This window comes from Canis aureus, chromosome 6 (assembly GCF_053574225.1).
Source record: "Canis aureus isolate CA01 chromosome 6, VMU_Caureus_v.1.0, whole genome shotgun sequence".
NCBI classification, from domain to species: domain Eukaryota; kingdom Metazoa; phylum Chordata; class Mammalia; order Carnivora; family Canidae; genus Canis; species Canis aureus.
Genome location: NC_135616.1, coordinates 74,761,113 through 74,787,496, shown reverse-complemented (window position 1 = coordinate 74,787,496; position 26,384 = coordinate 74,761,113). Strand labels below are relative to the sequence as shown.

The 26,384-nt window shown below is 38.0% G+C and overlaps 1 protein-coding gene and 1 non-coding gene across 13 annotated transcripts; both read left to right on the top strand.

Moving 5' to 3' along the window:
* Positions 1 to 350: 350 nt before the first annotated feature.
* Positions 351 to 26,351, top strand: CD55 (CD55 molecule (Cromer blood group)). Of its 12 annotated transcripts, none has more exons than XM_077902297.1 (12): positions 351 to 506; positions 2,082 to 2,264; positions 3,643 to 3,834; positions 4,461 to 4,560; positions 5,641 to 5,726; positions 9,289 to 9,477; positions 13,381 to 13,440; positions 14,383 to 14,448; positions 17,504 to 17,524; positions 22,193 to 22,262; positions 24,287 to 24,392; positions 25,296 to 26,351. In XM_077902297.1, exons 1-11 carry the CDS (start codon positions 422 to 424, stop codon positions 24,387 to 24,389), a joined length of 1,155 nt encoding a protein of 384 aa, XP_077758423.1. In that variant the 5' UTR covers positions 351 to 421; the 3' UTR covers positions 24,390 to 24,392; positions 25,296 to 26,351. The 12 variants fall into 12 exon arrangements, 9 of the variants coding, with proteins under 9 accessions (XP_077758423.1, XP_077758422.1, XP_077758417.1 ...); XM_077902296.1 differs by having other exon boundaries at positions 13,381 to 13,491; XR_013382377.1 differs by lacking the exon at positions 22,193 to 22,262.
* LOC144316661 (U6 spliceosomal RNA) lies at positions 7,044 to 7,145 on the top strand. The gene has a single exon (XR_013382585.1). It is a non-coding gene; the product is annotated as a U6 spliceosomal RNA (small nuclear RNA).
* Positions 26,352 to 26,384: the final 33 nt, after the last annotated feature.

Here is a 26,384-nt window from a genome sequence, read left to right as displayed (position 1 = left end):
ACTTGGAGCCACCCCCCCCCTCCTCTGGGGGCCCCCCAGTGTTTTGTTCACTTGGAAAGCAGATATATTCACATTTCTGAGATGGGGGCTCATCGCAGGCCCCACTCTAGCAAAGAGCAAAGGCGGGTCCAGGCGTCTGGCCAGGGAGCCCCTCTCCTGGGCCGCTGCCCCCCCCCCCGCGGGGGCCCGGGGTCTCCAGGGCAGGGAGCGGCGGGAGCACCCCCTCCCCCCGCCCTGGCCCTGCCCTGGCCCTGCCCTGCACCTGCTGTGAGCAAACTGCTCTTCGCCCCACCCTCCGTGATTCAGAGCCCCAGCCCCGCCCCGGCGCTAATTTAACTGGCTCGCCGGCCGCCTAGACGCGGCTGCTCCTTCCAGCTCCGGCCGGCGGCTCCGTGTCGCTCGGGTGCGGGTCCCCGCTGCCATGGGCCTCCCGCGCGCGCTGACCCCGCCGCCCCCGCTGCTGCCGCTGCTGCTGCTGCTGCTGCTGCGTCCACCTGCCGCGCGGGGTGAGCGGGGGCGGGGGCGGGGGCGCCCCGCGGGGGAGCCCGGGGCTGGGTGCTGGGTGCTGGGTGCTGGGTGCTGGGCGCGTCTCCGCGACCACGAGGAGTCTGGGGACCCGGGTGGGGGGTGAGGAATGTGGGCAGGTGGATTGCTCCTGTCCTCCGCCCCCTCGGCCGGGGCGCTGCGAGCGGGGTCCCCCGGGGCCGGGCGGGATCCCCGCGGCTAACCTGCAGTTTTGGGGGGGCGGGGGGGCTTGCGGGGCGGGATCCCCGCCTGCAGGGCTTCAGGAGCCCGAGGGCCAAACACCTGCAAGCCCCACCGCAGGGCTCAGAAAGGGATCCCCGGTCCCCCAACACACCTTTACGGGCGGGAGGCCAAGAGGCTGACCGCCCTCACCTTTTATTTTTTATTGTTTTTTTTTTTTTAAGATTTTATTTATTTACTCATGAGAGAGACACAGAGAGAGGCAGAGACACAGGCAGAGGGAGAAGCAGGCTCCCTGTGGGGAGCCTGATGTGGGACTCGATCCAGGACCCCAGGGTCATGCCCAGGGTCATGCAGAGACACAGGCAGATGCTCAACGGCTCATCCACCCAGGTGCCCCCACCCTCACTTTTTTAAAAATATATATATTTATTTATTGGAGTTCAATTTGCCAACATATAACACCCAGTGCTCATCCTGCCAAGTGCCCCCCTCAGTGCCTGTCACCCAGTCAGTCACCCCCACCCCCTGCCCACCTCCCCTTCCATTACCCCTGGTTCATTTCCCAGAGTTAGGAGTCTCTCATGTTCTGTCTCCCTCACTGATATTTTCACTCATTTTCTCTCCTTTCCCCTTTATTTCCTTTCACTAATTTTTATATCCCGCAAATGAATGAGACCATATACTGTTTGTCCTTCTCCAATTGACTTATTTCACTCAGCAGAATACCCTCCATGGTATTGGAATGGTCCATGGATGAAATGGTCCATCCATGTCAAAGCAAATAGTGGGTATTTGTCGTTTCTAATGACCGAGTGATATTCCGTTGTATACATAGACCACAGCTTCTGTATCCAGTCACCTTTCCATGGACACTGAGGCTCCTTCCGCAGTTTGGCTATTGTGGACACTGCTGCTATGAACATCGGGGTGCAGGTGTCCTGGCATTTCACTGCATCTGTATCTTTGGGGACTCCCACCCTCACCTTTTAAACAGGAGTCGGGTTGTGTGCTGCACAGGCCGCTGCAAGTGCGCAGGCCTCCCCTTCCAGGTGTAACGTCCATGGGGGCATCTGTCTTTCCTGTGGGCTCAGCAACAGCACCAATGTGGAGATCAACTCGAAACCACTCAAAAAATAATAATGATGAGAAGGAGGGCTTGATTCTGTCTTTATTTTAGTGCTGAATTGATGACAAGACAGGCAGCCCGGCAAGTTTCTGGTGTGTCCTTCCTGCACTGGGAGGGGATATAACACGTGCATCAGAAGCCCTGGCTGCTTCCCTAACTCCTCTTGGAAAAGGAAATGTTGCTGTGAACTGACAAGTATTATTTCCTTCAGTTCTGTTTTTTGGTGATTTTTTTTTTTCCTCTTTAGGTAATTGCACCTTTCCCCCAGTGGTACCTAATGCCCAACCAATTTTGGGAGATCGCGACAGTTTTCCTGAAAACATCACAGTAACATACAAATGTAATGAAGGCTTTGTAAAAGTTCCTGGCAAATCAGACTCTGTGATCTGCCTCGACAGCAAATGGTCACAGGTGGCCGAATTTTGCAACCGTAAGTTCTTAATTTTGTATGTAGAAGAGTGACTGGTAATTGATAGTTTTCAAGCATTATGAAACCCCAGGGTATACCTGGCACTTCACACCACGGCTAATTGACTACATTACTTCCCAGAATAGGTCCTGCTGCTTCATTAACAGGCTTGGGGTTTTTTTTTTTTTCTGTTGTTTTTTTTATCCCCCGATGCTGTACATCCTGAACTAATAGAGAAAATAAACAATAAGTACGACTTAGGGAGTAAATTATCTATGAATATGTTTGGCAATCACCTTGCAACACATTAACATAGGTCTTCTGTGTTCTTAAATTTCATTTTCATTTCACTTACCAAATACAACTCCATGGTGGCATTTTAAAAAGTTCTCTATGTTTTCCTCAAAAATCTATCATTAGATGCATAGTCTTGTGTTAACTTTGACACATATGAGTAAACATAAAGATAAGACTTGGTTTCCAGCTTTGGACAACCTGGGGAATACAAAGTAGAGTAAATACTGAAACTGCCACAAGTATTTTTTGAAACCAGGTGTGAAATCAGCTTTAACTTTTTGGTTAGAGAGAAGGCAGTGGGTTGAAGTACTTAAGCCTTTGCACATGTATCATGTTGTAGAGTTTATAACTCTTCTACATATATTACTCCATTGACTCCTCCAGACAACCCCATGAGTGGAATAAGGACTCTAACCCCCATTTTTCAGTATGGAAATAGTCTGGGGAAATCATCCTCCAGAGATCAGTAACTTCTTGAGATCAGAGGTCTTACACAGGAGAACCAGGGTCCAAACTTGAGCCTTTGGACTATAAATCCAACGTCCCATCCACTATAGCACGCCTCTACAAAGCCACATTTGCCCAGATATTTACCATTTGTAAATACTTGTATGTATACCACTAGCTCATGAGATCCATGGCCTTCTGGGTTGTTGTGAGGATTCAATGAGTTGATATGTAGAAAACATTTAGAAGTATTTGATAAATATTAGCTATTACTATTTACTGTTATTGTTGTTATTCAGGACGTTAGCCCAGGGTCTGGAAATACTAGTTCTTGTCTCACCTCTCCCTCCATAGGGCAGGCAAAGGTTAGTGCCAAGACTGTACCTGGCAATTAAAATGGGTTATATATATTTCCTGAATTGTTGGCATAGTGATATCTAGGTACCAAATTTACTAAGTAGAAAATAGAAGTATATATGTGAATATGCTTGATGCACTCTAAATGTCCTAGTGATATGAATATAGTTAAATACCAAATATGTACAAAGGAGTACAGAAAAAGGTGACATAAGGACCAAACAATTCTGGATAATTAAACCTAGATTCTAAAATAAGGTAATATTCATTATGCTGTTGCTTTTGTTAATGCCTTTAGGTAGCTGTGATGTTCCAACCAGGCTACTTTTCGCAACTCTCAAAAAGTCTTTCAGCCAACAGAATTATTTCCCGGAGGGTTCTGTTGTGGAATATGAATGTCGTCCAGGCTACAGAAGAGACTATTCTCTCTCAGAAAAACTAACTTGCCTTAAGAATTTTAAGTGGTCCAAGCCAGATGAATTTTGTAAAAGTGAGTATAATTTTAGAGTATTCTTAATCATATGGTATTTGGGGAAACAGTATTTCTTCTTTCATTCATGCTAGAAATCTTTGTGTGCATATTATTATTTAGAATGAGTCTTTTTTTTAAGATTTTATTTATTTATTCAGGAAAGACACAGAAGAGAAAGAGAGGCAGAGACACAGGAAGAGGAAGAAGCAGGCTCCATGCAGGGAGCCTGATGTGGGACTCGATCCTGGAACTCTAGGATCACGCCCTGGGCCAAAGGCAGGTGCTAAACCACTGAGCCACCCAGGGATTCCCTAGAATTATTTTGAAAAGAGCCATCAGAGTAATTCTATAATTTTGTTTTAAATTAGGCAAACTAATTTCTTTTTTTTTTTTTTTTTTTGCAAACTAATTTCTTGTGATATAGGAGTATCAATTCACTCACAGATATCACATTTAATTAGTTTAAGGGTACTTAGAATATAATAAGCATATGTTCTAAATATGGTGCCTTGTTTGAAACCTACAAAACAAAGGCAAGATTTTAAAAGTCTAGGGATATGAAATGTCAGTAGTTCAGATGATGAATTTGCACAGAAGGGCCTGATAATTTAATGAAAAAAAAATCAAGTTGTGCTCTCTTCTAGAAAAATCATGTCCTAATCCTGGAGATTTAAGACATGGTCATGTCACTATACCAAATGACATATTATTTGGTTCATCTATCTCCTTCTCGTGTAATGTGGGGTAAGTTTTGGCATGCTACACACTTATACTCTATATTTAACAAATTTAAAAATAGGATTTAAGACTGAAGTTTTTAGGTTTGTGATCAGTGTTTACAAGCTAGTCTCAATAAAACAATTCCTCTGCTCAAAGATCTTTCATCATGAGCTCATCATGGTTAAATTTAATAAAATGGAACAAGAAAGGACAATTTCTTATATCACCAAATTCTCTCAATTGTTAGATTTCGGTACATATATGATTCACTAAAAAATTTTAAATTTGATTAGTAAAGGAAAAACCTTATAATATGTTGGCACTTGTGGAAATTAAATCCTTCAAGTGTTCAAATGAAACCAATCCTTACTTTACCTAACAGTGAATTTGCATATTTTTTTTTCTGTATACAAACTGCTTGTTATATAATATTATGTGTTAAAAACATTTATTCCTAGTATGAAAATGTCATTCTGACCTGAGGTCTTTTCTCAGTTCTCTATGTAGGGAAAAGGAACTCACTCTGGGTATCATCAATATCTGTCTCAGAGACTGCTGGAAACTTTATGTTCATTTTCTCATTAAATATCTGCATATTGAATTATGATATTTTACTCCGTGTGTCTGTGTCCCTGCTCTTTATAAACTAAAAATATCAGTGTCATGCATCTCCTGTACGAAACAGAGATGTTTGCATGGTTCATATGATTAATATTAAATTTGGGGAGTACTTTGAGCCTTAAAATACAAATATATTCTACTATTCTATGAAGCCTGTGTTGATCTTTTAGAACTCGGAAATATAAAATATTCAAGCATCTATGGCACTTTAAAATGTTTCAAAAACGCTTTCACATTTTCTCATGTGGGCCCACCCAAATAAAAAATGTGTTGCATATCTTGCATTTCTTTATCCTTTGGATATCACCTTTTTTAAATTTAATTTTTTTCTTTTCCTATTAACTCCTGCGTGAACTTTGATCAACCATTGTTTTGTCTCCATCTACTGGTGGAGTAAATATTCTAGGATGATATTTTGGAGAACTTCAGGGAAGCCAAACATGTGGATGGGACCTAACTTTTTTTCTCCCTTCATTGCTTTAGATACAGATTAGTTGGTGCAATTTCTAGTTACTGTGTCCTCGCAGACAACAGTGTTCAGTGGAGTGATCCGTTGCCGGAATGCCAAGGTAAGACTGAAAAAAAAAAAAAACCCTAAGCACTCTGGTTATAAGGCTGAATAATCAATGGTAAATTACTTTCTCTCATTAAAAATTATCCACATTGTGTATTTGGAGTAACCTCACCTTCCAAGGTGAAAGCGTCTTAGCTAATTTAAAGATCTTTATCAGTAGTGTTTCTTAATTTATTAGCTGTGAAGATACAGGATTTTAAAAACCCAACAAACAAAACAAAAAAATACACAGCAAACAGGTGTGTATTGTGGTTGGTCATTTATTATCCTACCTTTCCTTCTAACAGTCAAGCAAAATAGATGCAGGGGTTTTCTTTCTTCATAATTCCTAATTTTATGAATTAAAATACTATTGATCAGAGAGTCTGTTTCATCTGACCCTACATCCCAAGATAAGTGGCAGGAGAAGGCATTTAACCCAGATCTCTGGACTTCAAACCCATCATTTTTCCAGGACCCAGAGTTGCCTCTTTTAGGATTATGAACTGAGCTAATTATACATGTTTTGAGGTGTGATTTATTTTTCATCATTAGAGAAATAAGGTTACACAATAAAGAAGAAATATTATTTCTGGACTTGAGAATCTTCTCAGAGGGAGATAGGGCATAGAAATAGTATCATAAATGTATGTACCCAGTCAAATTTCTATCCATGAGAGACATAGGTCTCCTGAAAATAGAGAGGAGTAAAATATGTGTAACATACTTCTTTTTTCTTAATAGAAAAAAAATGCAACAACTTAAAAATGTAGGCATTATGTCTCCCATCTTTGCTAAAATTACTGCTCAGGTCAAGTTTTTGGTGTTTTGAGGAGCAGAAAAGTGGGATAGACTTAGTGTAATTTGTTAAGCACGTCTTGATTGATACACTGTGGTAGGAAATGTATGTATGGGGTCAGTTGATATGAAGACAAATAAAATGAAGTCTTGCCAACAAAGAGCTGGAGTAAGCTGGTCACACCCAAGTACACCCCCACATGGCCCGCCACCTTGCGCTCTACCCTCTTATGTCTGCTACTTCTCCGTTTTCTTATCATTATTACTTTGAAATTTTCACTGTTACCCCTCACTACGCACTTTTCTCACTTCCACCATTTAGTAAGGGATGTTGTAAGTGATACTAAAGTTAAGTTTGGACAGCAAACTTACTCAAATAGGTACCCCCTTTTGGCTCTGTGAGGTCTCTGATGCGTGTAAATGGACAATTTGCCCTCCACGCCCAAGTCATGGACCCTGAGACCTTTTCCCCCACGACACTGAATTTTGGGCTACGGGTGTACACGTTAGCAGTATAGGCCATTCTCAACAATCTGGACCATGTGGTACATGTACTAAAATTGGAACGATGCAGAGAAGATTAGCATGGCCCTTGCTCAAGGATGACCTGCAAATCTGTGTAATACTAAAAAATATATATGGATCAGAAGAAAGGACCCTTTCAGGCTCTGCAGGGGGAGTTCCGAGGATCAGTTCCTAGAGCATGGTTTACAATGAGGTGGAGGAGGAGCTCTCAGTGAGCATACCTTCAGCCCTGCAGATACCCTACGTGGTAGGGAGAAGCACAGTGAGAGGAGGGGCACAGCATGACCTCTAAAGTGTGGGAGCTGGGGCACGAGTCCCACTTGCCTGAGTTCAAGGGTGACACTGATTGCAGTGGCTCCCATCCTCCGTTCTTGGGCTCCATTAATTTTTCATCCACACTCTACCCAAAGGGATCCATCTGAAATACAGATGCAGCTTATCTCTTCCTTCTTCAAGCTTCTTCCTCGTCACTTACAATGCCTAAACTCCTTAGTAAAGCATACAAGGGTAGCCATGGTCTACCCACTTCACGCTTATGTCTTGCCCTCACACTTTATGCTCTACCCACGCAGACTGCCCTACATCTTTCCTCCTGCTACTACCTCTGCCTGGAATGTCCTTCAACCCCTTCTTTGCTTAGCTTTTCTTTTCTTCCTTGTTTCTCCTTTTTTTCCCCCCCTTATTAAGGGTTTGCTCTGGTACTCCTTCTAGAAGCTCTCCTTGACCTCCCCTCTAGTTAACTGTTCTTATCTCTTTCTACACCATGGTGCACACTTCTATGATAAGCCTCACTATTTTGTATTAAAATGAAAATCTTTGAATCTTTTTGTCACTTTATTTTAAGACCTAGGACTTAATATCTTATTTAGTTTTGCAATTCTGTTTACAGAACAATGCCTGGTAGGTGTACTCAGAAAATAGGTACTCAGAAAATCTCTGAACTGTACTGATGGTGATGTGTAGTCATCATGCACCCTAGCCCAGTGTAAATCAGATTAATTTGCTCTTGCTCCTTGCTTTGATCAGTGGCCTAAAAGTAACTTAAACATTTATTGGTATTCTCTGGATACTTAAGGCCACTCGATGTAACAAAATTTGATGTCCACAAGTGATCACATTGCTTTCCTGCCTCTAGACAGTGTGAGCCATTGCATTTTTTATCAGGGCTACTGCCAGGTATGACTAGAGCCACTCTACTTATACCTCTTGCTCAATAAATTTACTTTAAGTAAAAGACTGTGAGTCAATATTTGCTTTAAAAAATTTTATCCTGAAAGTCAAAATGTAATCCTGATACTTTAGATATTTTGCTCTGTTCAAATGATCTATTCCTGTTTCCTAAGTATGCCATGTGACTTCTAGGCTCCTTTTATTTTGGCATCATTTCCCTCCAGAATGCAGAGCAATGCCCTTTTCTCTGCCCTCTTAGCAGAAGGGTATAGCTCAGTATTTTTTTTTTTTAAGATTTTTATTTTATTTATTTAGAGGCAGAGACATAGGCAGAGGGAGAAGCAAGCTCCTTGCAGGGAGCCTGATGCGGGACTCGATCCCAGGACTGGGATCATGTCCTGAGCCAAAGGCGGACACACTCAACCGCTGAGTCACCCAGGTGTCCTGGGTATAGCTCAGTATTAAACTCAAGTTCCATTTCCTCCTTAAAAATCTCTGCCCTGCTTTCACCTCTGAACTCCAGCAGTATTTGCTTTTTCTTACACAGTTTGGTATGTAATGTGTGAGGACTTTATTACAATTTTTGCTTTACATGTATGTTCCAAATCTTCTTTTTTTTTTTTTAAAGGATTTTATTTATTTGTTTGAGAGAGAGACATTGAGGGAGCACAAGCAGGGAGAGTGGCAGGCAGAGGGAGAGGAAGAAGCAGGCTCCCTGCTGAACAGGAAGCCCAATATGGGGCTCAATTCCAGGACCCCAGGATTATGAACCAAAGGCAGACTTTTTTTTTTTTTCCAAAGTCAGACTTTTAACCAATTGAGCCACTAGGCTCCTCCTAAATCTCATTTCTATACTTTGATCTCAAAATTAGCATTCATGTTTTATACCATTTGTATCCAAAACTCCAAACACACTACTCATTACTTAATAGGTATTTCTAAGCTCTCTGGTTGATAATGCTGAATTTAGAAATGGTAGATTTTTTAATTTTTTAAACAAATTATCTAACATATTGTAGTCCTAACTTATTAAAGTAAGTAATTGGCAGTTTTATTAATATAAACTATGTTGGATTTTTTTAAAGAGATTTTTTGTCCAGATCCACCAGAAATTAGCAATGGATTAATTTATGATCCACAGAAGACTTACGTGTATCTACAGTCTGTAAAATATAAGTGTAAGATCGGCTTCACCCTGATTGGAGAGAACTCTATTTATTGTACTGTTAAAGATGATCAAGGAGAATGGAGCGGCCTGCCACCTGAATGCAGAGGTAATGAGTTTGCATAGTTGTATTTTTGTTTTATTTTTACCTTTTGGTCTATACTCGGACTACACAGATTCTATGAACTCCTTGAGAAATGAATGTAAAATGTGGTACATATGCATATTTGCATTTTTCTGGGGGGGGGTACTATTTCATCAGATTCTCAGAGGGGTCTGTGATTTCCAAGGAAGGAGGAACCACTGATATGGAAAACATGGGGTAATGTAAAATGTATGAATATATAAATACACACATATAGCATATGATACACACACACACATAATATGTCTCACATTTTTAGTAAGTTCACTTAAATTTGCCATTTCTCCAGATCACATTCAGTAAGTTAATATTCATACAAAAGGTGCTTTATATGAATGGTTAATTTTATTAATAGTTGTGAGGGAAACTTTTTGTATGTATGGTTTATTTTATTCAGTTGTGAGGGACGCTTAGACTAAGGTGAGGGATTGAAATAGTGACCCTAGCAGGTGGTATTTGTTTACGCAATGTTATATGTGAATGCCAGTGTGACTCGAGCAAATGCTGCTTTTATAATTATACTTAGAATTGTGTTAGCATGAATTTGTGAATGTAGTCAGTTTTTTGTTATAAATGGTATACATAGACAGTGAAGTAATATTAAAATCATGCAGAAGGGTATAAAACGGAAAGTAAAGTTACTAGACCTGGAGAGAAGCAAGAAATTATAACCAAATCAGGGGAAGATAAATCCAGATCAAGGAGATCCAGATAATGGAGTTAACAGACGAGGACTTTAAGATAAGTGATTAATATGTTTAAGGTATTAAAGGAAAAAAAGAAATAAAGAATTTCAACAAAGAACTGGAATCTATGAAAATGGAGTAGATATGCTACAACTGAAAAATCTAAAATCTGAAACAAAGAGCACCATAGGTTTAACAGTGATTAGGGCACAGCATTAGGAACCGAAAGGAAGGTTCGTGAATAATGCCCAGAAGCACAAAGAGGGAAGAAAAATGTAAAGTATAGATAACATTTCAGGAGTTATTTGAGACATGTGAAACTCTTCTAACATAGGTTAGCTAAGAGGAGAGATAAACAGAATGAAAAAAAAGAAGTATTCCAAGAGATAATAGAATGCTCCAAATACATGAACCCATTCCAGAGGTTCTCAGGGATAAAAATAAAACCACTTCCTGGCATATCTCATGGCAAAAATTTTGGAAACTCAAAATAGTGATAAAAGCAGCAGGCAACAAAAAGACACATTATCTTCAAAGGAGCAAGGCTAAAACTGATCATAGACTTCTCAGCAAAAATTATGGAGCCAAAGACAATAAGAAGAAATCCTTCAAGTTAAAGAAAAGAAAATGACTGCTCACCTAGGATCCTTTACCCAATGAATATGTCCTTTAAAACTGAATGCAAAATGAAGATATTCTCATATGAAAACTAAGGGCACTTGTCACCAGCAGACCAGACCTGCACAGAATGACAAAGTAAAGGCATTCCTTCAAGTAGAATTAAAATAATCCCAAGAAAAACATGAAAATGCAAGAGGAAATGAAGCACACTAGCAAAGTACATGAATATGGACTGTACAAAATGATAAATGCAGTGTCTTCTGGGGTTTGACTTGTATGTCAAGTACGAGTATATAATAGCATCAGAGCAAAAGGCAGAAAGAGGTCAATTGAATTTAAAAGTTAAAAGCCTCTGGCAATACTAAAAGGTTGTAAAATTGTTACTTTGCATAATTGACTTATCCTCTAATACCTACTGTAATCACTAGGGCTGCCAGGAAAATAATAGTGACAGAAAGTATAAATCATAAGCTAACAAAGGAATGATAATAAATACTTCATCCAAAAGGAAACAAGAGAGGAAGAGAAACATAAAATAGATGAGTGGGAGAGGAAGCCAATAGTCAGGTGTTTAATATAAACCCAACTACATCAGTAATTACACTAAGTGTAATTTGAGTAAGATTACTCAAGTGTAAGTGTAGTGTACTCAAACTCAGATTACACTAAGTGTAATTTGAGTCAGACTGGATTACACAGATTAGACCTATTCGTTGTTTACAAGAGACACAATTTAATGATTAAAACACTGAATGGTCAAAAGTAAAGGATGGAAAAATATACTTTGCAAACAGTTACCAAAAAGAAAAAAGAAGCTGGTGCCAGTTCTATTAATATCAAAGAATACTTTAAGATATGACAGTTCATAATGATAAAGGGGGTCCATCCAACAGGAATCTATCACGATCTGCGATCTATGAACACTCGAGAAAAAGCTTCCATCCACATGTAAAACAAAAACAAAAACAAAAAACAAAAAAACGGACAGAAAGAAAAATAGACAAATTCCATGATTATAGTTTGAGAATTCTACATACCTCTTTCAATAGCTGTTAGAATAAGCAACCAAAAATCAATAAGACTATAGAAGCAACAGTCAAACTTTTTAAAAATTGACATGCTAAGAGTCATAAGGACATAAGGAAGCCCCATAAGGACAGATGGAAAAAAATTTTTCAAGTGACATGGACCACTGACCATATGCTGGGCTCTAAATCATGATGTGGTTTGGAAGATTGAAATAGTTTGGAGTGCGCCAATGGTGATGGAATTAAACTAGACATCAAAAACCAAAAAAGACAACTGGAAGAGCCATTTCCAGGAAACATAAACTATGGTAGCATGTAAGTCTGCTGGACCAAAAATGAGAACCAGCCTAGTGCAACACAGAATCAATGTTATATATGAGCATCTTAGAGGAAGAGTCCGTATAAAATCCTACCCTAATATTACCATCCATCATTGTCTGCGTGCCTAAGGGCTGTGCTTCTGGCCAGGTGTTTTACGTGAGTTATCACTTCTCCACCGTCCTCAGAGGTAGATTCGGGAAGCAGAAATAAGTGACACAGCACCTGGGTACGTGGAGCAGAATATGCGCGGGCAGTGCTGGTGGTGGCACACCTGAATGGTAAAATGGGTTGCTCCAGGGGCAGGCATTGTGTGAGATGACTTACCTCCGTTATTTCTCTCAGTCCTTACCATCATGCTCTCAAATTTGCTTTGTTTTTGTCCTCATTGCACCCATGAGAAATGATAAAGCTCAGAGGGATTAGAGAAATTCTCAACCGTCTCTAGTGTGTGGTGAAATGCAGCCCTACTCAGCTGCCCTAGAAGGGAGTTTGTAAGCAACCCCAATAACCAACAGGCACTGAAGAGCTAACATTGTACTAAATGGTTAGATTTGTGATTTTCAGAATAGGATCCTAATCCGAGTTCACTTGAGAGGTTTGTTCGCTGATCTGTAGTCTTATAGTCCCTTGAGGGACTAAACTCAAATGTGTAAAGTTGGCATCCGGCACAAGGGGAAAAAGAGTTATTTTATTCAGGTCAACTGTATTACTTTTAAAAAAAGAAGCAAAACAGAACAAGTTCCCAAGGTCACTTACATGTCCTGAAAACATTAGAAAAAGGAACCATGCTGTGATTATCTCTGCCTGCCCAGTGGTTATATCTGGTTCTTTGGTCCTGGCATGAGCAAAGGAAAACATTTTGTGAGAGAAAATATCTTAATTTGGGGTGTGTCGCAGAATGAGATCACCACCAACTCTGACTTTGGCTTCTTTTCTTTACACGGAAAACAGCTTAAGAACCTCAGTACTGCTACTTTGGTGTAAACCTACTTTAGTTGGCCACAGGTATAATTTATATTAAAGTAAAAACAATGCATCGTTTCAGTTCCCTGGGAAAATCACAATTAGACTTGGTTTCCTAAATGTCATATTTGTATTTGGGTGTTTGTGGGAGAGAAAGAGAGAAGTCCTAGAGCAAGCAAATTGTTCCTAAGTCTTAACTTGACAGCATTATTTAGCTAATTTTTTTAAACATTTTTCTTCCACATAAGGTTCTCAGACTTCTACAGTCACACCAGGATTTCAGAAACCCACCACGGCGAATGTTCCAGGTACCAAAGCTACATCAGCTCCTCAGAAAACCACTACAGCACATGTTCCAGGTACCAGAGTCCCATCAGCTCCTCAGAAACCCACCACCGTAAATGCTCCAGCTACAAAGTCCCCATCAACTCCTCAGAAAACCACTACAGCACACGTTCCAGCTACAGAAGTCCCATCAGCTCCTCAGAAACCCAACACAATAAGTTCTTCAGCTACAGAAGTCCTGTCAACTCCTCAGAAACCCAACACAGTAAATGTTTCAGCTACAAAGGCCCCATCAACTCAGAAACCCAACACAATAAGTTCTTCAGCTACAGAAGTCCTGTCAACTCCTCAGAAACCCAACACAGTAAATATTTCAGCTACAAAGGCCCCATCAACTCAGAAACCCAACACAATAAGTTCTTCAGCTACAGAAGCCCTACCAACTCCTCAGAAACCCAATATAGTAAATATTTCAGCTACAAAGGCCCCATCAGCTCAGAAACCCAACACAATAAGTTCTTCAGCTACAGAAGTCCTATCAACTCCTCAGAAACCCAACACAGTAAATGTTTCATCTACAAAGGCCCCATCAACTCAGAAACCCAACACAGTAAGTTCTTCAGCTACAGAAGCCCTACCAACTCCTCAGAAACCCAACACAGTAAATGTTTCAGCTACAAAGGTCCCATCACCTCCTCAGAAACGCACCACAGGAAATGATTCAGCCACAACCAAAAAATCCTCCACATCAAATGCTCTATTTACAAAGACCCCATCAGCAGCCCAGAATCCCATCATGGCAAATGCGTCTGCTACACAGGCCATCCCAGCAACCCATAAATCCACCACAACGAAAGCTTCATTTACACAGCGCCTTCCAGCAACACAAAAGTCCACTGCTGTACATGCCCCAACGACTAAGGGTCTCCACACAACAAAAAGATTGACCTTTGCTCATATTACAGCAAAACAGAGTTCAGCTGTTCCCAGAGCAACCAGCACACCTAAAGGAAGAGGGACCCCCGGTTCAGGTTAGTTGACACTACTCAGGTTTTCCTGAGTGGGGATCTAATGTGCTATGGTGGAACGAGTTTTTCCTATGAACACTCTTGACTTTCTTCAGAGGCAGATTGGGAGTATGTGAGGGTGAAACATTCTGTAATAATATATAAAAAGAGTGGGGCTCCATGAAAACAATGCTACATTAAGTTTGGCAAAGAAACTCTGTTCTTTATCTGAGCTTTAGGGAGTCCTTGAGTTCCTCAAGATCCTTCAGAGAACCAAATATGTACCATCCTTATGGTCATTTTCGGGGTCCGGTTTATTGATAGAGACCCATTGCTTCAGCATGCTCCAGGATCTCTCTAGGTTCCGTAGAGTCGCTGATTTGGTAGAGCGTGTCAACTGTGTCTTCTAAATAACAGAAAATGCAGAATTCTTTGAAACAGTTTATATTTACACAGGGTCTTTAAATGACAATTTTTAGAAAAGTGGAGTAAAATACGCTGTAGACTTCAGAAATATGCTTTGAGTGAATGAATGAAACCCTTCTTACTGATGACTGCTGCTTCGGGCTACCGGGATGTTCTTGCCTTGTCTATTAACTTGCCTAATGTAGAGCCAAAATTTTTATAGACATTCTTATTCCCTGTTAGACCCCCCACCCTTGTTTTTTTTTTTTGTTTGTTTGTTTTTTTTTTTCAGTTCTTTGGGAAATCTCAATAGGACTTTGAGCCAGAAGAGACTTCTTTAAAATTGGTTTAACTTTTTAGTTGAAGTCAACACACACATACACACAAAATCTGCATAAAGCACCCATGTATGGCTCAGTAACTTTTCTCAAGCAAATATTTGTGTAACCACTACAAACATCAAGAAATAAAATGTTGGCAGCCCTTCCGACTTGCCCCCTTACTTTACAGGTGCTCTGTCGATGATCCTGAACTCCGTCCTCTGACTTCCCTAACCAGTAGGACCCTGGCTTCTGCCCCCTACGCCACATGGCCGAGGGCCTTCCCTCATGGCATATGGTTCTCCCTCTTTTGGCTTCGGCCAGCTTCTGCTTGTCTTCTTAGTTTCCCCACCAGTGCCTTCAAATCATTGTGATTATTGCTTTTCCGTATTTTGTCCAAATTTCAGAACTGCTATGATGAACCCTGTTTTACCATCATCACCCAGATAATTTTTAAGAGCTTGAAACATCACCTGTATCCTTGTTGAACTTTCCTTTATTTCTTGATTCCTTAGATAAAAAAGCCAAGTACATGCATGTACACGAAACTTTAAGCCATTCCTGCCTGCTTTTGCTCATTCTTCGATGGCATCAAATCACTGTGGGTTTTTTATAGCTCTTTTTAAAGTTGTTTTTTTTTTTTTTTTAAGATTTTAGTTATTTATTCATGAGAGACACAGAGACAGAGAGAGGCAGAGACACAGGCAGAGGGAGAAGCAGGCTCCATGCAGGGAGCCCGACGTGGGACTCAATCCCAGGTCTCCAGGATCACACCCTGGGCTGAAGGCAGTGCTAAACCACTGAGCCACCCAGGTTGCCCTCTCTTTAAAGTTTTTAAAAATAGTTTTACACATTATGACCATATCTTCATAGGGATTTCATTCATTTCACAGTTGTTCTCTTGAAGCCTTTTTTTGCCATTCTTTTCTTAAGAATTCGAACATTACAGATACTATGTCTTGTGCCACTTCCGTTTCTCTCCCTCTAAGGCACTGACTCTCCTGAGCTTGGTACGTAAGCATCCTAGCTATGTTTTAATTCTTATGCTGTATGCGTGTATCCATTAGTAGTACATGATATTGTTTTGTATTTTTTTATGATTTACATGAACAGCATGTTGTATGTTTCATTATCTGACTTAACTTTTGGCCCTCAACATCGGTTTTATAGCTTGTGTTGACGCTTTTAGATCTAGTTCATTACTTTTAACACTCGTAGGAGGTTACCAACTTCTCCAATTTTTATGACCTCCCTGGGCCTAAAGGTTTTACGATGAGTACACCTGATTTTTCATGGAGCAAGGCAAAGAGAAATAAGTTCCACTTTATATAAATTTGTTACAGTACTTTGTTGAACTATTTCTTTCTGCAAAAAAAAATACATGTATAAGACAAACAAATTTAAATGAAACCTGAAAAAAAATGAACGAAACCTGAGTCAATAATTATGATGAAAATACAACCAATATTTGGAGTCAGATTTCTCTCTTTTGTGCAGTTAGCTTATTCTTTAAAAATCATATACTATTTTATGCTCAAATTGAAAAAGAAAGTCGCTTCTACTTGCTGGGTATGTGCCATAGTGGTGTGTACCATGCATTTCCCATTTCTAGACATGAGTCCTTGTGCCAACTTTGCAAAATAAACCTTTCTGGCTTCATTTTATAGATGATGAATTACAGGCTCAGAGATTAATTTGTATGATTCATATGGTGCTCAGCTTATAGGGACAAAGTTAGGAGTTAAACATCTATTTGCTGGCTCCAAATTCTTTGGTTTTTCTGCTGCATAATATCTCCTTGTTCTCAGTGGTACTTTGAGTAAATCTGTTCACTACTTAAGAGAGCAGCGTATTATTATCAATATATTTATTTGAAAGTTATTTTGCAGTGGCACTTCCATAGTCCTCGAAAGGTGTAAAAATTAACGTGCTATGGTAATTTGAGCTTTTGATAGAGTCTGCTGAGAGAGACCTCAGTTTCTGATAGCTTCTTGGTCATGGGATTGGATTGTAGTTATTTACTCTGTAAGCTTTCAAACTTGTTTCTTGCCATCAAGTCATATAACTGAATTATATGGTGTTTCAGTATTCACTAACTCTCTATCATGTTTCATATTTATAGTGTTGATTCCGTTGAATAGATATAGATACTGGTATATATGTTGTTGGATTAAGTTAACATATAATTTTTCATAAATTTATTTACAATTATTTCTTTCAGCTATGAAAATCTGAGTTACTTTTGAACAAGTACATTCTGTGGATATATATGTTAAATTGCTAGCAAATTGTTGACTTTAAATTTATTGGGGTTTTTTTGTAATTCTTTTTTTTTCTTTTATTTTCTTCTTCAGGTGCTAGCACCATTACAACTGGTAAGTTTGGTTCTTCGGCAGTTAAAAGGAATTGTCATTACTGTGGGCTGTACAGTCCATATCCCTGGAAGAGAATGTTGTCTTTTAAGTGTCTTAAGAATACTATTAAAATGCGATGTTTAAAGGTGTCAAAGAGAAGAAAGGTAAATGCATTTTATCGACATATTTGCTGGACACCATTAGGTACTCGGTATATTCCTAAGTATTTCCAACCATGTTCTTGTTCCAAGGTAATTTTAGGGTGACTTAAAGTCATTTAGCCAGCCAGTCAAGTATTATTGAATGCCTATGGTGTCAATGCATAATCATTCTAGGGGCCAAAGAACAAGAAGAAGGAGGCAGTTATCAATACAGTTTTTAAGCCTCAAATATTTTATAAGTAATCGCAAACTACTCCTTCACTTCTCTTCCAAATAAACCGGAATGCTACCTTTAATTGCATCCTCTTCTTCTTCCTTTCCCTGTCTGTGATTTAAAGCAAAGATAGCTTTAAAATTATTCTGTTGTTATAGATAGGAGGACATATTTGTGTTGCGATTTCTTCTAGCCCTTATTCCAGCCCTTTTTTGAGTGTTCATAAATATATTATTTGATGGTACACATTTTAACAAGAAGATGAATAACCCCCGAAGAAGACGGTGAAAGAAGCGTTTGTTAAGAAGCAATACAGCTAAGTTGGCATGTTAATAAATAATGTCCATAGAAAATATACTCCTAAAAAAGTGAATATTTTAAATTATGTTCTTATAAGCTAAAGTTGCCTATTGCTGTATGCATGAATGACACAAGGGGCTGAAGCTGAGAGTAGTATTTTCGTATTATTATTTATAGTTCTTTTATATTTTGAATGAACTTTTCCTTAGCTAAAATACTTATCTTGGAAGGTTTGAACAGTTGGAATTCACTTTGTTTGTTTGATATTTTAAATAGAAATAAATGTATTCTAAATGAAAACTTCATGATTTCATCATTTAATATTAACAACGATAAGTTTAGTGGATGGGCTTTTTCTCGCCTGCGCAGTGGCATCCAATGAAGGTTTCAGGTGTTTATTTTCTCTGAAATTCTTGAAGTATGTATTATGTGATTTCCCAGAAACTTTCCCTTAGAGTTAGTTGTAATTCCAGTTTGTGCTCAAAAATAAAGAGGAGCTCTTTCCCTTTTCTTACATCAGACATGTGGCAATATTTTTCTTTGGGATCCCATACTTGTAAAATATGAACCTAAAAATTATCTTTATTTCTTCAGTTTACTCTGTGAATTGGGTAACTTTTCTCATTTTATTTTTATCAATTTTTTTTTTTTTTTTTTTTAGAAATTTGAGTGTAGTTGCCACCCACACAGTGTTACATTAGTTTCAGGTGTACAACATAGTGTTCAACAAGTGTATATACACTATGCTGTGCTCACTACCCTTGTACTGCCGTCTGCTACCATACAATGCTATTACGATGTCGTTAACAAAATTCCTTATGCTGCGCCTTTTATTCCTGCCACCTTTTTTTTTTCATTTGGAAGATAAGCAAACTCAACTTGCAAGGAAATTGCTTTTCTTGATTACCTTGCAATGTTAGTGACTAATGTGGATGACACTAGAACTTTGGAAGTATTTGAATTTTTCCTATTTAATTCTGCTAAGAAAGAGACTAATCTCAGAACTTTCTTGTTTGCCACGTAAGTGAAGACTTTATTGTGAGGTTTAAAGCTATCCATTCAGCGGACTCTGTACCAGTGTTTCTCAAAAATAGTTTTTTCTTTATTGCCTTCTCCCCCTCACAGAACTTCTTAGACATTTTTTTTCCTAATAACCCCCACCATGAAATTTTACTACCATTGATATACTGTAAATCTATTTATAGTCTGTATGTATATCTATACTTTATACCTTAAAAAAGTAAGATTTTTTTTCACCCCTTTGGGATACTCCTACCCCCATTGAGAGTACATGCTTCACATAGTTGTATTTTGTTTTTGCTTTTATTTCTGTTTTTTGATTTTTTTTATGCTGACATTGTATAGAAGACAGGCTTATGTTTTGGAGTCGGGCCTTGAATCCTGTTGGTTGTTGGTTTTTGTTTTTGTTTTTAATTTAGTAATTATTCAACCCAGATGATTGAACTTAATCTTTCTGACTCTCCATGTTCTCATTTATGATCCCTCTTTAAAGTCTTTGAAGCTTAATTCAAAGTTAAGAAATAAGATAACATAATCATATAATTTTTCATTGATCTGCTTAGGCTGGCCAGAGAGGCATTTGAATTTCCCGCACTTAAAAAATATAGAGGCACAGAAAATCCAGTGATAAAAACAAAACCCTTTAAGGGTCCTATGGGTGTTGCTAAGGAAGTAGTCTTGAATTGTCATTTATAAATCGGAAAACTTAAGGTTTACTCAAGCACATTTTTTTTCCCTTCTATAAAAGACTCTTTCTGGTGTGACCTCCACTGTCTACAGACCTCAGTTCCTTTATTCTATTAGGTTAAATAGGATTATAAGGAAGAACAACCTATTAACAGCTTCTTTAGTTTTGCATATGAACTGCATTTCCACTTTATTATATATATATAAGTGAGATCTTTTGAAGTGACTGGACAAACCCACATTTCTTCAGAAATAGAATCCTTAAATTAATATCAGATCTTTTAGTGGAATTCTGACTTGGTTTCTTCAGGAATGGGGATGGATACTGTACATGTTAATTTAGTACCCATTTAACATAAATGGTATTCAAATAACCTTCAGGTGTTTTTATTGAGCATACTATGAACAATTAAAATTGTGTCCAGAACCTGGGATTAGAAATCACTTTTTCTTTGGTGATAAACTATTCAACATAGCCTTTTTTGATCTCAGTTTTCTCATCTGCAAAAAGATTATTCAATGCTATTTAATAATAAATATTTTCTAAACACTTCCTACTGTTTGCCAAGTACTGTTCTAGTTACTGGAGTAATGAGATACAAGGTGACAAACGGCTTTCTTTATAGTGTTTTAAACATTGTAAATATCACCCTATTGAGGAACATTGTTAAAATACTCCTTTTAGTTGGAGAAAACTGTTTTCTAAAATTATATAATTTTCCTACCTAAAAGCTCTTCAATTAATGATTCAGAATGTTGGTATCATAATCATAATTCCATTGCCTCACGTATTCTAAGTCATAAGTCTTAAAATGAGACTGAATCACTTGGGTTGGTTTTCCATAGATACCAAGTAAATTTTGAGATCATAGCTATTGCCTTTATACACTAAGATATCTTTGTTTATAATTTGAGAAGTAATACTCTTATTAATTTACTGAGGAATCATTTATGTAGAATCTTGTTTCTCATATTTCTGTATTTGACCTAGTTTCCGGTGAAAACATCAGTCTCTGCACATATTCTTCTAGAATTACATATATCTGCTGGTCAGTGTTCTAAGAATAAGATTTTAGTTCTGTCATCCAGATACTTTGGGTCACTTTAAACTTTTTGATCTTCATTTATCATTCAAATTGAAAATGGGATGGTCTTACAATCATTGAAAATGATGGCATTCATGGGAGTGGTGAAGGGAAAAAAAAAACCCAAATTTTTGAGGAGCCATGATTTATTTTATGAATTCAGTCTTTCCAAGCTAACAATCTGGAGCTAGGGGATCAGTGAAAGAAATTGATTGGGTAAAATACTGTAAAAACTTAACCTGCTGTAGAAATAGCTGTTTTCTTCCATCATGTATCCCTATGACAATGCAATTGTGTGGTATGTGTGTTTTTGCTGATTTTGGAACCAATTTGGGATTTGGTCACATCAGCTTCCGTTGTTTTCCTGGTGTCATGTGTAATTTCCTTTGCAATACAGATCAAAAGAATAGAGCTCAAGGACTTTGTGGGGTGGAGTAGGGAGGAAAAGGGAGACAAAGAATGGTATGGGGAAAGGGTGTGTTTGGAGAAGAAAGATGGTGTGTCAAAAATCAAGCTGTAAAAATTATTGTTGACCAACTTATTTGACCAATTATTTTTCTGTCATTCAACTCAAAATAGTGCATTTGATCTTAAAAGGAAATGTTAGCTTTCCTAAATGAAATTTTATCTACAACAGACTAAACACTGAACAGCATATTCTGTAAGCAAAACATATGCTAGCCTCCATGCACAGGTGATACTACCTTTCCTGTGATGGCAAAATGCCTACAGCTCTTATCTTTCCTAGGAACAGAGTAAATGGCTTCCCCATTAACCACATATGTAGCCTTCACCTCTCTGAGACTCAGTTTACTCATCTACACAATGACAGTGAACTCCAAGAAACCTTCTAGTCCTAAAATTACATTACACAGTCATCATATTGGAATGATCAATGATCAAAAAGCATTTAAAATTGAGCATGGTGGGGCTGAAATACTTCAGAAGCCTCTCCCCAACCAGTTAGAAACATTTTATTTGAACATGATGATGTTTTAAATATTTTATTTCATTTTTCTTTTACCGAAAGCAAGATAAATAGCATGTAATTTTTACTGTCAAACTTGTGACCTAAGAAAGCCACACACAGAATATAATTCCTGTCTCCTGTTTTTCTTTAACTTGGCTTGTTACCAGTGTGTTTGTCATTGTGAAACTGCATTGTATATTTATTTGCTCATGTTTCTATTAACTGTGTTACCAAATCTTTTCCCCCCTCAAGGACTTGTTGCTGGTACTGTAATTGTTATCCTAATTATAATCAAAATTTTCTGGCACTATGGAAAATCAGGGTGAGCAGAAATTCTGATAATTAAAAAAAAATGTATTCTCAGCTTCTTTCCAGTAAAACTTAACACTTTATCCGACCATAATTTTCTTAGCTTAATTGTATTTTTTGACATCCTATCTCTTGATTCCTTTTCTCTGTAATTCCCTAGGTGAACAGACTTTGTCTTTTTCATTTTTTACTTCTTCAGTAGATTCAAGGACTTTAACGTTTCAAAGGAAAACGATTTGAAAGCCATCAATTAATCAACTCACCTTGTTTTCCCCACTCAGTACAATTTCTGGTAGTATCTGTGTGTTACACAGAAGCCAAAAACCTGGGGAAAAAATCAGCCTCTAACAGACTTGTCAGATTGCCTGTGATTCGGCCTTTTTCTGGGTTGTATTCATTAAAACACGCCAGAACAGCTAAACAGTGGTTAAGAGGGCAGGCCCAGGAGCTTGACCATTTGCATTGAATCCTCCTGGGATTCACAGGAATCACCTGTGCGGGGTGAAAACGGGCAATGTCACTGCTCTGATGCCTCCTTCCTTATTTGTAAAGTGGGGCAAATAGAACACCTACCTCAGGGGATTGTAGTAAGGATCAAATGAGCTGCCACCTGTGAAGAAGGTAGACTGTTGCTTAGTACCTGGAAAGCCATCAGATGGTAAAACAGCAACACATAGAAAAAAAAATCAGTATTATTTGAAATATCTGACCTGCATTCAACGTGCGTGTGTTAGGATAATGTCATAATTGGCTCTGACATATCCTGTAGACAGAGGATTTATTTAAATGGATCCTCCTCTGTTTCATGTATTTTACTATTCAGAAAACTTAGTGTAGAGTTCATATAAACTTGAATTATTTCTGAACTGCCCTAATGCCTGTCTATTATTTCTCATTAATTAAAAATGACTCTACTGCTGTTACTAAATGGCCTGTTTTAATTTAAGAAGTGATGTGAGCTATCTACTTTTTACCCTCTGTACTCTTACCTTTCTTCTTAACAATATTATTTAAGCCTGTTGTGAGCTAAAGTATGTAAATATTCTTTAAGTCACTAAATGGTTCGGACTTATAGTAAAACTATCTGGCCATTGCGTCCTGGGCTTTGTGAGCTTTTAAATAGATACGTGTTTACTGTCAATAAAATGTTTTAGATGCTATATATGGTAAAGTACATTAATTTATACAGTATTAACTTATCTAAGTTAATATGTTAATTTCGGATTTTTCAGAAACACTTTAAGAATGTGGCTTAGAGTCCACCAAAAACAAACAGAATTCAGAGTCATATAAAGTGAGTTAAGTTGGCACAGATGCTTGAGCAAAGCTACCGTGGGAAAAAAAATAAAGCACTCATCTTATGTACTTCCTTGCCCTTGTTCTGGCTCTCCTTTTGAATTAGAGCTTTATGGGTTTACCTTCCAGAGCTAGTGCTTTGTGGCTTGGTAGGTGAGGCGGGTTGGTTGGAATGTGGAGCTCAGGGGGCCCTCTCCAGGTGGTTTCAGTTTCTTTACACACTTTTCGGTAAAATAATTGGCCATGATGGTTCCATTGGGATGGAAAGTGTTGAAATGTAGAAGAATGGAATATTTGTTTTGAATTTTATTGGGGTTTCGCAGTAAACTGAATTCCTCTATTTCAGAGTCAGAGGAAATTTGTGCTAACCCCTAAGAAAGTATTTGCCTTTTTCATGTGCACTTAAAAAACACTCCACTTGCCTTGTTTTGGAAATAAAAGCGGTTGAAGTTAAGAGCTAACTTCGTACATTCCTGGTTATGCTCCTGATTTCATACCAATATAACTAAAAGTTGGATCTGAATAGGGACAGGGAAGAGAGTTGATGTAAAGGTGATCATGTACCTTCATCGGGTGATCCTTTGTTTGCCTATCAAAGGATTTACTTTTTTTTAGAAATGTTGGGTTTGCATATGTTTTAGTTCATAAAAGGGATGTGATTGTAAGGAAATGCTGATACTGCTTTTTGATCGAAGTTAAAATTATGTAATTCAATTAGTGTTTTCCTTCTCTACTATTCAGCTCTTATTACCCTCATGAAAACAGCAAAGCATTCAGTGCTGTGTTTCAAAATTTAACTGTGACTGGTGATGCCTCAGAAGTAAGACCTTCTGCTAAATTATAAAAAGTATGTGGTTTTATAAAGTCACACTTCTGTGTCTTGCAAAATCTCCATCACTACAGCTGGTACAGGATTTATCCATGACTGTTCAAGAATAATAGGGGCCCAGACCTCTGTTATCTTGTCATACTGGTTTTTCTTTGTTGAGTGAATGACTAACAGATTGGATCATTCATTAGCATGACATGTCATCCATTCTTCATTCATCATCTCATCTTGCGTTTTGCACTCAGTTTATTGAAATGATTAGATGTTAGTAATGCCACAAATATTTGGGGAAGAAATTAGGGCTTGCAAATCGGAATGCCTTCATTATGACTTTGCATCATGAGATGATTTGCTTTTATTGTATTTGTTTCTCCTTTTTGCTTGGTGGCTTTGAGAGTTTCCAGTATATAGGAAATATTGAGATTTGTTTTATGGTATCTTTTATAAGTCATGTTTATAGATTTTACATCCCTTTCATGTTACACAAAATTATGACGCAAAAATAACTTAATAGAAACATATCTAGGAAACATTCTAGGTGTCTTCCTCAAGGTGTCTTTTGATGATACTTTTCTCTATTGCCCATGTCGGGGGTCTTCATTGACTTTTAATCGGAAGTATCTGAATTGATTCTAACTTGGCCACTTAATTTCAAGAAACTGAAAAACTCAAGTGTCCTGTTTTAATCGCTGTTACTCTAGCTACTAAACCCTAGAATGTACACTGGCCGAGATTGGATAACTTACTAATTTTGCATTTGTTTTGCATGCCATGTTAACCGATTAATTTCCATACATCCATACATCCATTCCATAATTTCCATACATCCATTCCATTTATCATACATGGTAACCAAAAGATTAATGTGTATCATCAGTCAATAAATTTATTTTGATTTTACTTTTCTTTTTTAATTTTCAGGACATGCATGTGTAACATTGACAGTCTTGTTTGTGATGCTAGTTACCATGGGCTAGCTGATTTATCCGAAGAAGAGTTAAGAAGAAAGTGCACACAAGTATGCAGAATATTTCTAGTTTCTTAGACCTTTCTGAAGGAGTGGACGAAATAAATGGAATAGTGCTCTTCATTCTGCATACTATCCTTGTCTTTAAGGGGCATAGGAACATCAACAAAGCAAGGAGAAGTGAATCTGTCCTTGGACACTCCCAAACCAATAGAACAACTTGCAAGATTTAGAGTGATTACTTTCCTAAAAGTGTAGGAAAGTGTAGAGGTTTGTTCATACTTAGAATGTAAGCATGAAGAAAAGAAAATATCATTTTTCCCCACTAGATATGTACATTATTTTGTTCACAAAGAAAATTAAAAACAGTAACTGGATATTGGAAAGAAACAAACAAACAAAAAATCTAAAATCAGTCTCTTCTGAGCAAACTTGCCAAAAAGAGATGAATCCTATTATAAAATAACACTTGACTGGAGGGCACTTTCATCTTTTCTTATTCCATTAAAATGAGTCTGAATGGGGTGGCAAAATATCCTAAAGGAAAAACATGCTTATGACCCAAGAGTTGATTTTCTTGGGTTAGTTGGGGACAAAGGAAGAACATAGAATGAAGAAATAATTCCTTCTTTGTCACACAAGTACAGGTACCACAACAAGACTTAGCCTCTCACTTGTAAGTAAGATGGATTGGCTATAATTTTGTTTTAGGACAATTTTTTTTTCACTTGGAGAAAGACCCCTATGAAAGCATGAAAGGTATCTTTATTGACTTAATGTCTTTAAAAATATCCAGAGATGTTATGATATTAACATGAGAAAAGGGTGTATCTTTCTGAAGTGAGATGTTCATAGCCAAATTGTAAATCTTTTGTAATATTGAGATTAATTTATTTATATTTATTTATGTTGGTGAATGAATTGGTTTTACATGTATAGGAAGAAAAGTTCAAGAATATATGTAAAGAAAAATTTATTTTCCCTAAATAGAAATAAATAATTGATCGCAATTTTTGGTCTCATGTAGTATTTGAAATTTATTT